General features: G+C 43.0%; 1 protein-coding gene across 6 annotated transcripts in view; it reads right to left on the bottom strand.

Annotated features, from left to right (window-relative positions):
* GCNT2 (glucosaminyl (N-acetyl) transferase 2 (I blood group)) overlaps nt 1–16,725 on the bottom strand; it is a 121,596-nt gene that overhangs the window by 81,792 nt on the left and 23,079 nt on the right. For 3 of the 6 annotated variants that reach the window (XM_007173933.2, XM_007173931.2, XM_057555303.1), the window contains exon 1: nt 4,490–5,570. In XM_007173933.2, the coding sequence (XP_007173995.1) occupies nt 4,490–5,414 (925 nt within the window). In that variant the 5' untranslated portion in view covers nt 5,415–5,570. Of the gene's footprint in view, nt 1–4,489; nt 5,874–14,663; nt 16,138–16,725 lie in introns of those variants that run through there. The other 3 variants (XM_057555302.1, XM_007173934.2, XM_007173935.3) reach the window with 3 other exon arrangements.

The following is a 16,725-nucleotide window of genomic DNA, read 5'->3' on the forward strand; positions in this document are numbered from 1 at the left end:
AGGGGCACATGATGCATAACTCATAAGGGAAGTAGGAGGCAGTGAACTTGAACGTCTGGCCGCTAAAAGGATCTTTTCTCCAGTTGGAAGTCAGCCACGGCTGAGTCAGATGAGAAACTAAAATGTGGACATCTTGTTGTAGACGGGATTAACAAATGGAAATGCGGAGGAGAGAGTTGGGGGGAAAGTGGGGGAAAGATGGAAGGAAGAGAAGTGGGGAGGGAAGGAAGAGAAGTGGGGAGGGCAGGAACCCTCATTTCACAACAGCTGGTGAAGTCTGTTGGGCAGTATCTTTCAAGGCCCCTGTGAACTCTCTTTGTATAACACTTCTGTCCTCATGGGCCCCTTCTCTTGAGTGGACCACCCAGGAATTCTCATCTTCCAAGAGGCTTCCAGAGGACTTATCATGGCCGAAGGGCCTCACTATGTATTAGGAGACCACGTTTTGTTTTGCGTTTTGACACTGCCACCCTGGCCACACCTGACCCGAATGTTCTGGGGCCTCAACGGAGGGCAGCGCGTCTACACAGAGGTCAGCCACAGCCCAGGAAGTGGCCCGGAATGAGAAAAGGGATGCTCGTTGTGCAGTGACGACACGACCCACAGCCAGCCTCTCTGGGAATAAATATCTGAAGGAGACAGAGGAATTGCCATCAACGGAACAGCCCAGAATCTGGCTGGAGACACGAGGGGAAGGCATTGAAAGTAGAAGCCGCGGGGCCCACAAGCAAGTGAAAACTCTGAAGCAGAGGTAAGACTTTCATATAAGGAGAAAGAAGCAGAATGAAGGTGCTGACACGCGAGCACGGCCGACTTCTCCGTGTGGCTCGGTCGGCACCACTGCTGGCCGCCCATTCTCCCCGGAGCACGGAGGACACCCGACGGCCTGCTCTGTCGACCACAGTAGCCATGGGCACAACCGATATTTGGGGTGTATTGGGTTAAATAAAATACATGATTTAAGTTCATTTGACCTGTTAATTTTTGTTTCTTTAACGTAGCCACAAAAGATCTAAAATTACACATGTGGCTCACACTGCATTTCTCTCAGGTGGTGTTCTAGTTCCCCATGAGGCCGTTTCAACCGTGAGATCTTTTTTCTTCTGTCCTATTACTCCTTTGAGAATCCTAATAAGCCCCCAATCACTGCAATCAACTAGAGCAATCTTAAAATGTCCAAAACAAACAACGAACATCATACATCAGCAAAGAATGACCCTCAAAACAGAAATGACCCAGATTTTCACATAGCAGGAGGAACAGTTAAACAAGACAGCCACCTAAGTTTCTGATTCCCTTACCTCCTCATGACTAAGCCCTACACTCAGGCCCAGCTCAGGTTCTGCAAGAGTTGGCTGGACCAGTGAAGGGCCACAGGCCTCTAACAAGGGTCCTCCATACCCATAACACAGAAACAGTTTTAAGGGCTCACTCTTTTAAGTTTTTGAAATGCATGGAGCAGTCCATTTGTTTTCCATTGTTTTGCTGATCTGTAATTGCTGGTATTTACCAGAGGTGTAAAAATCTAGTTCCAATAGAGAAATCATGTTGCGAACTCAACACTTGTGTTCAATAAATAGATTAGAATCATTAGTTAGTATCACGAACTTCAGAGTGGAAGAGACTCACCGGCCATCTTGTCCAACACTTGATAATTGAGTTCCTTGACAGGGTTTCTTCAGCCTCTGCTTCCGAATATCCCTTGGGCTTGTTCACCACTGAGGAAGCTACCCATTCTAATCCCAGATCCGTGGGTTCTTATATCTCCCACCACTGACCCTGGATTCTTCTTCCAAAACTAAGGCATTGGTTCAATTTCTGTCCCCTGGGCAAACGTTTTAATTATGTGAAGGCAGTGATCCCTTTTCAAGTCTTTTGCAGATTGAATATCCTTTTTGTTTGTCTCGGTCCCTTCTTTAAAAAATGGGGTCTAGCCTTTTAACCTTCTTGGCTATTCTCTTTGGAATCTGCTTTGTCAATGTCTCCCTTTACAGGTTGGTGCCCAGACCTGAATGGTCAATACATATGTGGTCCAAGCAACACAAAAGTGAGAAGAGGGGCTTTTACCTCTCTCATTCTGGGTACTACAATCCCATATAAACAGCTTAATGGTCATGACTCCCCACTTCAATTTCTTGAGCCCTGATTTCTTTTTTGACCATGATCTCTGCCAAAAGAGGTCATTTCATATTTTTTTAATTTAAAAAGTAATAAAAAATAAAAATTTTTATTGAAATATAGTTGATTTACAATGTTAGTTTCAAGTGTACAGGAAAGTGATTCATATATATATACACATATATATATCTTTCTTTCAGATTCTTTTCCATTATAGGTTATCACAAGATATTGAGTATAGTTCTCTGTGCTATACAGTAGGTCCTTGTCCTGATTTCTTTTTTAACAGTTATATTTATTTATTTATTTTAAATTTATTTATTTATTTTTGGCTGCGTTGGGTCTTCATTGTGGTGCGTGGGCTTCTCATTGCCGTGGCTTCTCTTGTTGCAGAGCACGAGCTCTAGGCACGCGGGCTTCAGTAGTTGTGGCTCGCGGGCTCTAGAGCGCAGGCTCAATAGTTGTGGCACATGGGCTTAGTTGCTCCGCGGCATGTGGGATCCTCCCGGACCAGGGCTCGAACCCGTGTCTCCTACATTGGCAGGCGGATTCTTAACCACTGCGCCACCAGGGAAGTCCTGTCCTGATTTCTTTCATCACTAGGACATTACCCCTTCCCACTTTGGGAAAACCACAGATTTAAAAAGCATTCTATCACAGCTGCCTTCTAAGTAGCTGTATTTCCTTTGATTTTATGCCTGCACCAATCCTCTATTACTAGGATTTTAGAATATTTTTCTTTTTTTGCTATTATAAGTGACACTATGATGAAAATACTTTTAAATTAATCTTTTCCCTATCTCTGTTTATTTTTTAAGAATAAATCCCTAGGAGTAAAATTAAGTAAAATGATATGAACATTTTCAAAGCTGTTTGATATATATGTGCCAAATTGTCCTTCAGAAAGACCATGCAGGTTTATACTTTTCTAGTGGTCTGTATCAGAACACTCATTGCCCATCCTGGAATTAGGTGGTTTTTTTTTAACACCAATTTAAGAAGTAAAGAATTGTAATCATTTATTTTAATTTGTATTGGTGGTGAGCATTTGTATATGATTGTTTAGCATATGTATTTCTACATGTCATGGTTAATCTGATGTGTTCCTTTTTCCTATTTGTGAGATGTATTTATGTGTTAAAGATATTAACCTGGCTGCATGTTGTTTCTTTTGCAACTACTTTTTCCCCAGTGGATTTTTCTGTTTTCACAATTTTGCCAAGTATTACCAAGGAAAAAAAAAAAAAAAAAAAAAAAAAGCATTCTAAGTCTAGGAAGCTTTGTATACAAACATCAAAAACAAGCATCCACGATGATTCACAGTCCTGGCTGTTCCTGAGAATTTCCTGGAGGCTGAACAAATACTGAAGTCCACATCTACCCAGGAAATCAGGAAATGTATTTTTAAAAGCTCCAGGCGACTGTAATATGTATCCAGGGTTGAACCACTAATCTCAAGAAACCATGACCTTGATGCTCATGTTGATTCAAGTTAGTTTTCCTTTGAACTGTGAATCTGAATTTTTATTTCAAATTGAACTAGCAGAACTGAATTAGTTCACTGTAAACAACTGGAGATTATTCAAGTCATTTGGAACTTGGACCAAGGAAATGTGGAGTTAGTTTAGGAACAACTGAGACCGAATTGAAAATCACCTTAAAGGAACATTAGGCTTAGGCAACCTGGTTTATAATTGGCATGTTTGCTTACTAGCAGGGTAATTTGAGCACATCATATAACCACACTGGTTTCATTGTCTATAAAATAAAGGCACTGGTCTAGGAATCTTTAAGATGCTCTAAATTTCGGACTCCGTTCCAGGAAAGAACTTGCAAATGAAAATTGTTAAAGTTGTATCTTGCTCTCATTTTGAAATGATCTGAATTTAGCTATTGGAGCTTCAATAGGGGCAAAGGTATTATTTAAGTGTTCAAATTGCCACTCAAATTTAATTTATCATATTTATGTCTGATTTTAAATACCATCACATTTAAAGGAGAATTGTGCTTAATCTTTCATTTGCCAGTCAGTGTTCCTCAGTTCCTTGCCATGTCTCAAGACTACAGCACATATTCGAAGTGGGTCTATGGGCTCAGAAAGGTAGCTTGGTATGTCAGCAAAGTCAAGTCAGATAGTCGGTCTCTACCTCTGCCTTAATCACTATGCCTCAGTTTCTTCATCTGTAAAATGGAGATGAGTTATATCACCCACTCTGTGAGCAGAGCTGCTGTAAAGATTTTTTTAATGAATAGTTGAAACTGTAAAGATCTTTAAAAATGTTAATTTTTCTTTTACTATTTTTCAGTGGTTCATTCAGTATTGGCCACGCAATGTTTATTCATAAAAACAAAAGTTAAGAGACATACATACCAGGAATCCTATTGAGTGTGACCCAGAAATGTTCATCAGGACTGTAGGTGTCCTTGGACCAGGACAGAAAGTCAAGTACCTGCTGGTCTTGGAGGACAAAATTAGCGAATTCCCTCGTGAGGGCCACGTAGGCAGTGCCAAAGTAAATGGTCATGTTGTGAGGAGGCGGAGTTTTCAATTTCGCGGTTTTAATCATGTAGGAATTTTTTTTGCTCAGTAGTTCTTGGTGGACATATTTAGTCCTTCCAATAGCATGATCGGGAGGCAGCACCCCTGGGGTGATGTTTTTCCCTTTAAATCCTTTCAGATACTGAACTATCTCCCTGTTGGTTTTCAGGGGGAAATCTTGCCCACAGGTGTTGATGGCATATTTCCACGGAACCTCAGAGCCTGCAAGATCTTTGATGCAGTTCAGGTCAGCCTGGAGCCTGGAAATCCCACCGTAGACCACGGGCTCCATCTTGGAAGCCAGAAAAGCATTTGGGAAGCAGCTCAGTAATTGCTTCACTGCATCTTTAAATGTATCTGTTGCCTTTTTATCCACATGAACACAGTAGACATTTTGGGGCATGTAAATTGCCCTGAAGAGTCTCTCAAAAGTGCCAAAATCTTTGTGGATGGCCATCATGTAAGCCAAAGGGAAGCCGGCCTCTTCTTCAGAGAGTGCTTCTGTTATGTAGTGACTTTGAGCTATGTACTCGTAACAGGTAGGTTCACTGAGGGTAGTTTTCAATGCATTCTCTGTTGGGTAAAAAACCTTCCCCTTAAAAATCTGATGACAGACTTCTGCTAATAGCGAAGCATTGGACAGAGATGCTCCCAGGAAATTTTTATTCTCCCATAACTCATTATTGTAAACAAACACAAAAATCAGAGCAGTGACCAGAGACACACAGAAAAGACACTGCTTCCAAGAGCCCATCATTCAAAACCAGGAAATGAGTAAAATGTCTCTTGGGATCTGATCAGAGCATAGGTAGAGTTAACTTACATTTTCTCCAGAATCCATAACCATCCTTTTGGTAGGTGCAGTTCTGATCGGCTGTTCTGTAACCTTCCAGTTGAGCATGCTTGTCCTTTTTTTCTGTCTTTTTCTCCTCGTTTGCCACTGCACTGCATTTCCACCTTTCCTCCTCACATTTCTGAAGTAACTCTTTGGGATTTGCTTTGCTCAGTCCCCACGCCCCCTTCCTGCAACCTGTTTCTACATAAAAACAAGTTGCCTCAGGGAGGTTTTGACTCCAATGTGTCCACGTTTCCCTACAGGAAAATCGCCAAGGGGTGAACTGACTATTCTGAAAGCCATTGCTCTAAGACTTTAACCCCAGCCTCCTCTCCTGGCCAAAAGGTTGGCAACTGTGTCAGCTCCAACTTCCTGTTAATCATTGTGTTCAACTGACTGAGTTTGTTTGCTTAAACAGCACTGCCAAGTTAAAAGCGTGGGTTCTAAACATGTGAACACTGCCTGGAGAGATATTCTGTCAATAAATATTTAGTGCTTAAAAATTAATCACTTAACCCTGCCTTTTTCCACACACGCCCCCCTCTCCATATTGGCTGGCTATGCTATTAAAGCACGGCATATGACTAGCTGTTGAGCCATTCTTTCCAGCACTTAATTTTCTCTGCTACGAGGTAAGGTCCTTAAAAAGGCACATTAGCAAGCGAACCTCCCAACCGAATTTGCTACACTATGATGAATAAAGGCTAATGAAAAAAAAAAAAACCCAACGCCCCCCCCCCAAAACTGACAGCCCATTGTAACCCCCAAATTGCTAAAGCTGAAGTTAGTGAATGTCAAGTTTATTTCACCCTAGCCCAGGTAGGCTGCAGGGACACCAGCCTGAAGCCTGGAGAGGCAGGAGAGAAGAATCATCTCAGTTTGGGATGTTTTAGAACTTAAGGAGAGAGGCTCTTAGATTCATATATATAAACCGTTCCAAACTCTTAGATTCATATATATAAACCATTCCGTTTCCCTATCTGTAAAACATGAGAATAATTTTATCACCTTCATAGGTCAGTTGTGAGAATACAGTGAGAAAGCGCATTAAGGGTTCATGGCCTGCCCAGCAATGAATGAGGCGGAGATAGAAGATAGCTGGGCCCCAGGCTGAGATGCTGGTGCTTCAAGGTGAAATAAAGGCAGGAGCAGAGGGGCTTCCCTGCTGGCGCAGTGGTTGAGAATACGCCTGCCAGTGCAGGGGACACGGGTTCGAGCCCTGGTCCAGGAAGATCCCACATGCCACGGAGCAACTAAGCCCGTGCGCCACGGCTACTGAGCCTGAGCTCTAGTGCCTGCGAGCCACAACTACTGAGCCCACGTGCCACAACTACTGAATCCCACGCGCCTAGAGCCCGTGCTCCGCAACAAGAGAAGCCACCGCAATGAGAAGCCCATACACCACAATGAAGAGTAGCCTCTGCTCGCCACAACTAGAGGAAGCCTGCGCGCAGCAACAAAGACCCAATACAACCAAAAAAAAAAAAAAAAGGCAGTAGCAGAGAGGAGCTGAGCTCTGCTTGAGTAAAAAGATAAGACAACCACATTCTTCACCCTTGAGGTCAAGGAGACCTCCCTGACTATACATGTGCAGAAAGTTTCCTCAGGGGTCAAAAAAGGAAGGGGGTGGGAATTCCCTGGCAGTCCAGTGGTTAGGGCTCCACGCTCCCACTGCAGGGGGCACGGGTTCGATCCCAGGTTGGGGAACTAAGATCCCACATGCTGTGTGGTGCAGCCAAAAAAACAAAAAACAAAAACAAAAAACGGGAGGGGGCGCTAGCCCGTAATATGTCCTGCCAACCTCCCAGAGACCCTCGTGCTGGAATCCATCTTGGCTAAAAGATGTGCAGGCACATTGGCAGGGCCCTGAGTCAGACCCAGTTTGGGCACGAAGGAAGACAAAGCAAGATGATTGGCCAGAGGGAACCCATAAAACTGCCCCCATATGAGTAATTCCTGCCACCCCCAAAGCGTGACTCTCCCTCTGAGCCTGCCTGCATGTCTTTCTGCACATGCTTTTCTTCTAATAAACGCTTTACCTGCTTCACTACCTTTTGTCTCTGTGCTGAATTCTTTCTTCAGAGAAGACAAGGACTGAGGTCCTGTTTCAAGCCTGCTGGCCCTCGTGATCTAGTGGTTAGGTTTCCGCGCTCTCTTCAAGCCACCTCACCCTGCGGCCCGTGAGATCAGTGCTGGGAGAGAAGAATAAACAAAAGCGCCTCCCCCCAACACTCACATCAAGGAAATGACACAGTTACCATCTCTCCTTTGAAATCTTCTTAGTGTTCCCTACTCCTCCCTCTGTGAGCCCATGCCAAGTAGTATACATCTAGGGTAACTCTGGTCAGTTTTGTTTTATTTGGTAGTCAGCTGCACGGGGGTGAAAGCACACTGTGCACTCACGTGGAGGGGCTATCAGCGCTGGGCTCACAGGTGGCTCATCTGTTTCTGGCTCCCATCACTGTCTGCACATATTAGGCAATCAAATACTTATCAATCAAGCGCTCTATTTTGCATTCTCTGTTTCCCTGATCACCTTACTGTGAGATTCCTACACTTGTGATTTATGTTTTGTCATCTGTGATCTCTATTTGTATCTGTGGATGTGCGGACGTTCAAAGTACCTAGTTTTTCCAACACATCTTAATTATAAAGACAACATAATATTACAGATAGTTTGTGAACACAGTGTTTTCATGTCCTGTGCTCTTATTTCCCTCTTGTCCATAGATACACACATTCTGATTTTACCAAGAACGTGGGAGATGCAAGTTTGCATCCTGCGTTTTGCACTTCCTGTCAGAGCATAACATTTTCCATCGTGCTACTCCGTTTTCACTGGACATCGTCTTCACAACCATTATCTTAGAACACAAGACTGGAGTTATTATTTGTTGTTGTTGTTTTCCCACCCCACCTGAAAGCTAATGCATTAACGAGGTGGTTACCAGCTCTGTTTCATGATCTTCAGGAGCATAGGAAGTGATGATTAGAAAGGACTTAGGGAAGCTTTCCAGAGCCAAGGGGTCAGACTTCACTTGTTTTAGGAATCAGATTCTACATACAATATGATTCAAGTGAGTACAGACTGGTCTGTAGGACCCAAAATGAATTCAAACAACTCAAATATCTATTTACATAACTATCTTTCATGTGTCTACCTAGAATTCTTTGGAACAAATCATTTCATCAATACAGTAGTCATACGAGAGCAATCTTTTCTAAAATGATGACTAAAATTTTGTTAATTTTTGTTTTATTTGTAATATCTCTCTAGGCAGCCACTGCCCACATGAAACGAAATCAAGTATAGGGATGAATAAATGGAGGCCTCGGGACTTCCCTGGTGGCGCAGTGGTTAAGACTCCACGCTCCCAATGCAGGGGGCCCGGGTTCAATCCCTGGTCACGGAACCAGATCCCACATGCATACCACAACTAAGAGTTCGCATGCTGCAACTAAGGAGCCCGCCTGCTGCAACTAAGACCTGGTGCAAACAAACAAATAAATAAATACTTTGAAAAAATAAATTATAAAATAAATAAATGGCGGCATCAATGCCTAATTATGCTTTCTAAACTAGTTGAATAATTTTTACAACTTTTTCTCCTAATATATTCAGATGATTACATCAACTCTTCCTTTGTTGATTTCAGCTATCTCCTCATTCTTGACACAATTCCATCCCTCCAGAGATTTCATGCATAAAAGCATCTCTAATAATTTGCCTGTTCTGCCCTGAATTTACAGCTCCCTGAGTTTAAAGTTACAGGGTAAAGAACGTTTGCAAGTCGGCACTTTGCTGCAGTGGGGTCCTTAATTGCACCTCACCTGAAATGCTTCAAGGGTCTTTTGATTTTGGCAATACTAGCCATTTTTTTTACAGGAATTAGTATCAATCTTTTTTTGTGCATCACCCCAGCGCTATCTGATGTTTACTCTCCCGGTGGTCATGTGGGAAACGCTGGTTCTCCGGACCCTCCTGACTTTCCTGAGGACCTTTTGCAATATACCACTCATCATTCTTCTAAATTCTGGGTACAACGCTCTTGTCATTTGTGCAAAATAGTAGAAGCGGATGGTAACGAGTGACCAAACAAAAAAAGACGTGCTCCTTTTTCCCAGCTTGAACATTAGATCAAAATTAATACCCCAAATTCTAAGTTGGAGGCAGTGATCGGGTAGGATAGAATCCTGAAGAAGTTGGCAACCAACACAGACTTGTGGCTTGGCCGCTCTGTAAGTGGTGAGGTGCTCATTGATGTCCCAGAATTCAACCTGTGCTTGCTTATTTCTATATAACGTACACTCTTATACATTCTCACTCCAGGCCATAAACTAATTTTTATTCCACTAAGAAAATTGCGCTTAGAGTTTAATCTCAACAACTGACTGTGGAAAGGGAGCAGAAGAAAAGGGTTCCATTTCTACCGATGTGGGTACACAGTGCATCATGCTCGTCTTATTCTTGGGGCCACGTGGTACCCAAAGCACTTTTCAAGTATTCATTTCATCATGACATCACCTCTGTGCCCAAGTGAGAAACCAGGGAAACCAAATGGAAACTTTCTCAGCATCCACAGAGGTCACAGAGAAAGAGCAGCTTGGGTTAAATTGGTTTTAAGTGCAAGTGACATTTTGTCTTTTTGGACGCCTCCAGCTCTTTCTCTCTGCCCAGGCTCTCTTCTCCCTCCATCTTCTTTCTCTGTTTATTTATGTACTTACTATGTTAAATTCTGTACCCTGTTTTCTCATCATCACTGTTTTTTTGTTTGTTTGTTTGTTTTTGTTTTTAGCCACAGGAAATAGCTGGAAGCAACAGGACTTAAAATAGCCCAGGAGGGTGGTGAGAGAGAGCCTGGATTGTGTGTCAGAAGGTCTCCAGTTGGGCCAAAGCCACTCTTGACAGCCGGGAGCCCTTGAAGCAGTGATTTGATCTCACACCTCACAGCTTCTGCTGGGGTGAATTTGAGAAAACAACCCCTGTTCTTACTCGGGGTCCCCAATGGGGGCTTCCTCCCAGCCACGTCACCCACACCTCTGAGCCTGAGTTTTTTCCAACATCGACCTCCTGGTGCAGCTGGAGGTTTCCAGAAGTAATATACAGAAAGCACCCAGCTGGGGGCTTGCCAGAGACATCAGAGCTAATTTCATACCTTGAGGGAAAGCCATTGGGAAGAAAAGAGTGAAGAGAGGAAATGAGGAGTGTTGCAATCCTTTAACATAAAATCACTGCAAATAGAATGGTAGGAAAGTGCAAAAAAAACCTGGTTCTTTTCAAAACAGTCAACTAGATATCATTGGGGCGACACAAATCTGAGGCAGAGAGCTGACAGATGAAGAGTACTTCAGCGTTAAGTAGACTCTGTGCCTCCAAAGCCCTTTCCAGCTGCACTTGCCCTTGAAAGGATACCTGACAACCCTCGGCTTTCAATGCCAAAGGCTAACACGAGGATGCTGAACCCAAGAACCTCAGAGGTTTTCACAGTCTAACATGTTTCTGCTCAGAAAGGCCTCAGGTTTGAGTTTTGGCTGGATTTGGGAGGTTGGGTGTCATGAGGAGAAGGTAAAACAAGGGTCCAATCCCAGTGCCAACTGGGCTCTTCACCTTTCTAGACTTCTGCTCTTTCCTTCCTCCACTCTGCTCCCCACAGAGTCCTTGATTTGAGTTTGAAGTTACAGGAACTCATGGTCACTGCTACAGCGAGTGTTCCCAGCCAGGGGAGACCTTGAGCTTCTGATCACAGAGAATTACGTGCTGAAAGACTCTAGCCCCCTCCTTCCGGTTGCAATATGCTGTTCAATCAGAACAGAGTTCCAAGAAATGGATCCCCTACTCTTTTGGGTCTCCGGGTGCTGGATTGCAGTATCCCCATTTCTTCTCAAAGCTCACAGTCTACGAGGAACTCGATGCCTACTCTCTATTTGGCCAGCTGGATGGGGAAAGACCTTCTTTACAACAGATGACCATCAACAGCCCAGATTGAAAAAGTATGGAAGACAGAAAAATAGCTTTGTGTTTGGCAAAACCTGAATTTACTTAGTAGATCAGTCTTTAATTCTGGAAGATGGATTTTCATAGAAACTACTTGCAGAATGACCTCATCACTTTTCAAAATTTTTCTTTTTTTTTGGCCATGGCTCGAGGCATGTGGGATCTTAGTTCCCCGACGAGGGATCCAACCTGCGCCCCCTGCAGTGGAAGCGCAGAGTCTTAACCACTGGACCGTCAGGGAAGCCCCCCTCATCACTTTTCTAACTGGTCCAGGGCTTCATTATCAGTTTTGCATATTATCGAATGAAGTTCATTCCCCACAGGGATGTTGTGTGGAGTGACTAATCAAATAAAGCACATTTTAAATGCCAGACGGTGCCAAGTATTTTGTTAAATTCTGGAAACATTTTCCCTTTGACTGAAGGGAACTGAGGAACATAATGCAAACCATTAATTAGAAACATTGTCCTTTAGTAAGAAATTAAAAGTTGTAACTAAGATAGACATGGATACTAATGACTTAACAAGACATGAAAATTCATGATCACCAGTAAGTATATCACATAATGAAACAACATACTAATAAGTGCTATGCTTTGAAAAACCTTTAGAAATAGAAATCTCATGTACCCCAATCAAATGATTCATTCATTCATTCACAAACAATTTTTGTGCACTTAGCTTATGCAGACACTGTGCTAGATTCTGGAAATATAAAACGTAAGTGTAGCCTAAATGAGTACAAGGTTACTAGATCTTAAAATGCTACTGGGGATTAAATAGAGGTAATGTTTCTTAATCAAATTTATAAGCTTTTGTACAGCAAAGGAAACCATAAACAAAACAAAAAGACAACCTACGAACTGGGAGAAAATATTTGCAAATGATGTGACCAACAAGGGCTTAATTTCCTTTTTTTTAAAATAATTAATTAATTAATTTGGTGGCACCAGATCTTTAGTTGTGGCATGTGGCATCTAGTTCCCTGACCAGGGATCAAACCCAGGTCCCCTGCACTGGGAGTGTGGAGTCTTAACCACTGGACCACCAGGGAAGTCCCAAGGGCTTAATTTCCAAAACATACAAACAGCTCATACAACTCAATAACAAGAAAACAAACTACCCAATCAAAAAATGGACAGAAGACCTAAATAGGCATTTCTCCAGAGAAGATATACAGATGGCCAGTAGGCACATGGAAAGATGCTCAACATTGCTAATTATTAGAGAATGCAAATCAAAACTACAATGAGGTATCACCTCTCACCAGTCAGAATGGTCATCATTAAAAAAAGTCTACAAATAATAAATGCTGGAAAGGGTGTGGAGAAAAGGGATCCCTCTTACATTGTTGGTGGGAATGTAAATCGGTACAGTCATTGTGGAAAACAGTATGGAGATTCCTTAGAAAACTAAAAATAGAGTTACCATATGATCCTACAATCCCACTCCTGGGCATATATCCAGAAAACACAAAAACTCTGATTTGAAAAGATACATGCACCCCAGTGTTCATAGCAGCACTATTTACAATAGCCAAGACATGGAAGCAACCTAAATGCCCATCAACACATAAATGGAGGGCTTCCCTGGTGGCGCAGTGGTTGGGAATCTGCCTGCCAATGCAGGGGACATGGGTTCGAGCCCTGGTCAGGGAAGATCCCACATGCTGTGGAGCAACTAAGCTCGTTCACAACTACTGAGCCTGTGCTCTAGAGCCTGTGAGCCACAACTACTGAGGCCCACATGCCTAGAGCCCGAACTCCACAACAACAGAAGCCACCGCAATGAGAAGCCCATGCACTGCAATGAAGAGTAGCCCCTGCTCGCCACAACTAGAGAAAGCCGCTAGCAGCAATGAAGACCTGATGCAGCCAAAAATAAATAATAAATAAATAATAAATTTATTGTAAAAAACCGATAAATGGATAAAGAACATGTGGTTACATATATACAATGGAATACTACTCAGCCATAGAAAAGAATGAAATAATGCCACTTGCAGCAAAAAGGATGGATCTAGAGATTATCATACTAAGTGAAGTAAGTCATACAGAGAAAGACAAATATCATATGATATCACATATGTGGAATCTAAAAAGTGATACAAGTGAACTTATTTACAAAACAGAAATAGACTCACAGACAAAAACTTATGGTTACCAAGGGGAAAGGGAGGGGACAGATAAATTAGGAGTCTGAGATTAACAGATACCAACTACTATAGATAAAATAGATAAACAACAAGCTCCTACTGCATAGCACAGGGAACTATATTTAATATCTTGTAATAAACTGTAATGGAAAAGAATCTGAAAAAGAATATATATAATTGAATCACTTTGCCATTCACCAGAAGCTAACACAACATTGTAAATCAACTATACTTCAATCAAAAAGCTGAGGTAATGTTTCCAGAAAACCATCTCCTTCTAACCTCCTCCCTCCAGTAGTTTTCCAGCAAATCGGCCCCTTCCTACCGCTCTCTCCATTCCCAGGAGGATAAAGTTGCCTGGAAGCATACTAGTGTGAATCCTCTCCTTCTCTTTAAGGTAGAGGCAGTTAATGGAGTTAACTCTGGTGTTTAAAAGCAGAATAACAGGGGACTTCCCTAGTTGCACAGTTGATAAGACTCCATGCTCCCAATGCAGGGGGCCCGGGTTCAATCCCTGGTCAGGGAACTAGATCCCACATGCATGCCGCAACTAAGAGTTCACATGCCGCAACTAAGGAGACCTGGAGCCGCAACTAAGGAGACCTGGAGCCTCAACTAAGGAGCCTGCCTGCCGCAGCTAAGACCAAATAAATAAATAAATATAAAAAAATAACATTAAAAAAAAATAAAAGCAGAATAGCAAAAGTCGGAATGTGGAAGTGCAAAGTTCTGTTTACCTTGAGTCCCACCCCCAAAGGCTTGTCCTTCAGAGTCACAAAGACAGAGCCTTAGAACTGAAATGTAAGAACTGTAACTTATGTTATATGAATTCCATTGAAACAGACACACAAAAGAGTCTACAGGGTGTCCATAAAGCTGGAAACATAGGTGAATATATATAATGCAATTGAAGATATTTTCAAAGTGTAAAATACACACACACACACCACACACACACACACACACACACACACACAATGCTTCCAGACTTTATGTAGAATGGAAATCAAGTTCTGCATACCTGGAATCCTGTTAAGTGTCACCCAGAAATGTTCATCAGGAGAGTAGGTGTCCTTTGACCACCCAAGTAAATCAATGGCCCTCTGGTCTTGGAGAACAAAATTAGCAAATTCTCTTGTAAGGGCTACATAGCTGGAGCCAAAGTAAATGGTGAGATTATGGGGAGGAGACATTTTTCTTATCCAAGTCCACAGCATGAAGGAAAACAATTGGTATTTCTGCTCCAAGTGCATATATCTGGTCCTCCTGATAATGTGAGGAGGAGGCAGCACCCCTGGGGTGATGTTTTTCCCTTTAAATCCTTTTATATACTGAATGATCTCCCTGTTGGTTTTCAGGGGGAAATCTTGCCCGCAGGTGTTGATGGTGTACTTCCACGGAACCTCCGAGCCTATGAGGTCTTGCAGGCAATTCAGGTCAGCCTGGAGCCTGGAAATTCCTGCGTAGACCACAGACTCCCTCTTGGAAGCCAGAAAGGCATTTGCGAAGCAGCTCAGCAGCCTTCCTACCGAATCCTTGAAAGCAGAGGTGGCTTTCTCATCCACATGAACACAGTAGACATTTTGAGGCATGTAAATAGCCCTGAAAAGCCTCTCAAATGTATCAAAGTCTTTGTGGATGACCATGACATATGCCAAAGGGAACTCAGCTTCATCTTTGGACAGAGGTTTCATTATGTAGTGATTCTGGGTCAAGTACTGTTGGCAAGTTATGTTTCTCAGTGGTGTCAGTGGTGTCATTGGTATATTTCCATCCAAGATTTTCTTTCCTGTTATAATCATGTCACAGACTTCTGCAAGCACTGAAGAGTTTGAGATTTTCCCCACTGGCAGGTATTTTGGCAGGACCTGCCAAAAATTGTTGGTATAGAGAAACAAAAGAGTTATAGAAATGGCTATAAGCCCTACAACAAACTTGAGTACCTTCAGCTTCATGTTTCCTACCATCTCTTCTGTGTTTGTCACTTCATATCATTGTTGAAGTCAGTCTGCAGGTCCATCCCCCGACTGCTGGGGAATCTACTCCCACTTCTTATTTTGAGCAAGAAGAGAAATACTGCCACTCACTTAAGGGACAGTGGATCAACCACAAGCTGAAGTTCATCTCTAACGATGAAGGGATTGAATGGATCTGAGAACATGAGCCACCGGGGCCAACGGAGCAAGAGCTGAGCAGTGTTAGGTACCTTGGTCCAGGTCAATCTCAAGTTAAGACCCTAACAAATCTGTCACGGCTGCCGACTCAGGGTGTTCCCCCGGGGCGGGGGGGAGGGTAGAACGTGTGTCCGTCTTACAGCCCTTTTACCCCAGAGAGGGACACCATCACCATCACCGACATAATGTTTGACCACAAGGGACGGTATATTTCTTCAACTTGGGACCATATCAGTTGTTGTGAGGCAGGTCACCACCAGCAGTGACTGATACTAATGTTGACAGCTCCCAGAATTGCTGAAGAGCAGGGTTTCTCTTTACCTAAAGATAAAAATCAAGAATTCAGAGATGCGGGATTGGAAGGCATCTTGCAGTTTTTTCAGACCAGCTTGCTCAAGTCACAAATGGACCATCTTGAAAATGAACTGTCACTGATGTTCTATCACCCTCTTGGCTCCATTTTCTCACTGACAACCTGGGAGGTGAGCATGGACGTTATACCCACTTTGCACAAGAGGAGATTGAAGCCCACACATGCACTGACTTGCCTGAGGGTCAATAATGAGTTCATGGTAGCATGAGGTCTCAACCCTAATAGGGTCGAGAATATTGTACCCGGAATATTCGCTCCCCCCTTTTTCTTGACGAGTTCCTCCCGTCGATCAGGCCCCCCGTGTGGCACCCTTTCCCTGCCCTCCCAAGTCTGGGTTAGGAGCCCTTCCACCTGTTCTACTAGGACTTGGTGCCCCTCTCTTTGCTTGTCTGTTTGCCCCACCACTAGCTTATGGAGAGCGATTTCTCTCTACTCATCACTGGGTTTTAGGCACCTCGCTCATGTTAGGCGGTCATCATTAAATTAAGTCTAGTCATTTTTCTTCCCTCTATACCAGGGTTGGACAAAACTACAAT

This window comes from Balaenoptera acutorostrata, chromosome 10, assembly GCF_949987535.1.
Source record: "Balaenoptera acutorostrata chromosome 10, mBalAcu1.1, whole genome shotgun sequence".
Taxonomy (NCBI): Eukaryota; Metazoa; Chordata; class Mammalia; order Artiodactyla; family Balaenopteridae; genus Balaenoptera; species Balaenoptera acutorostrata.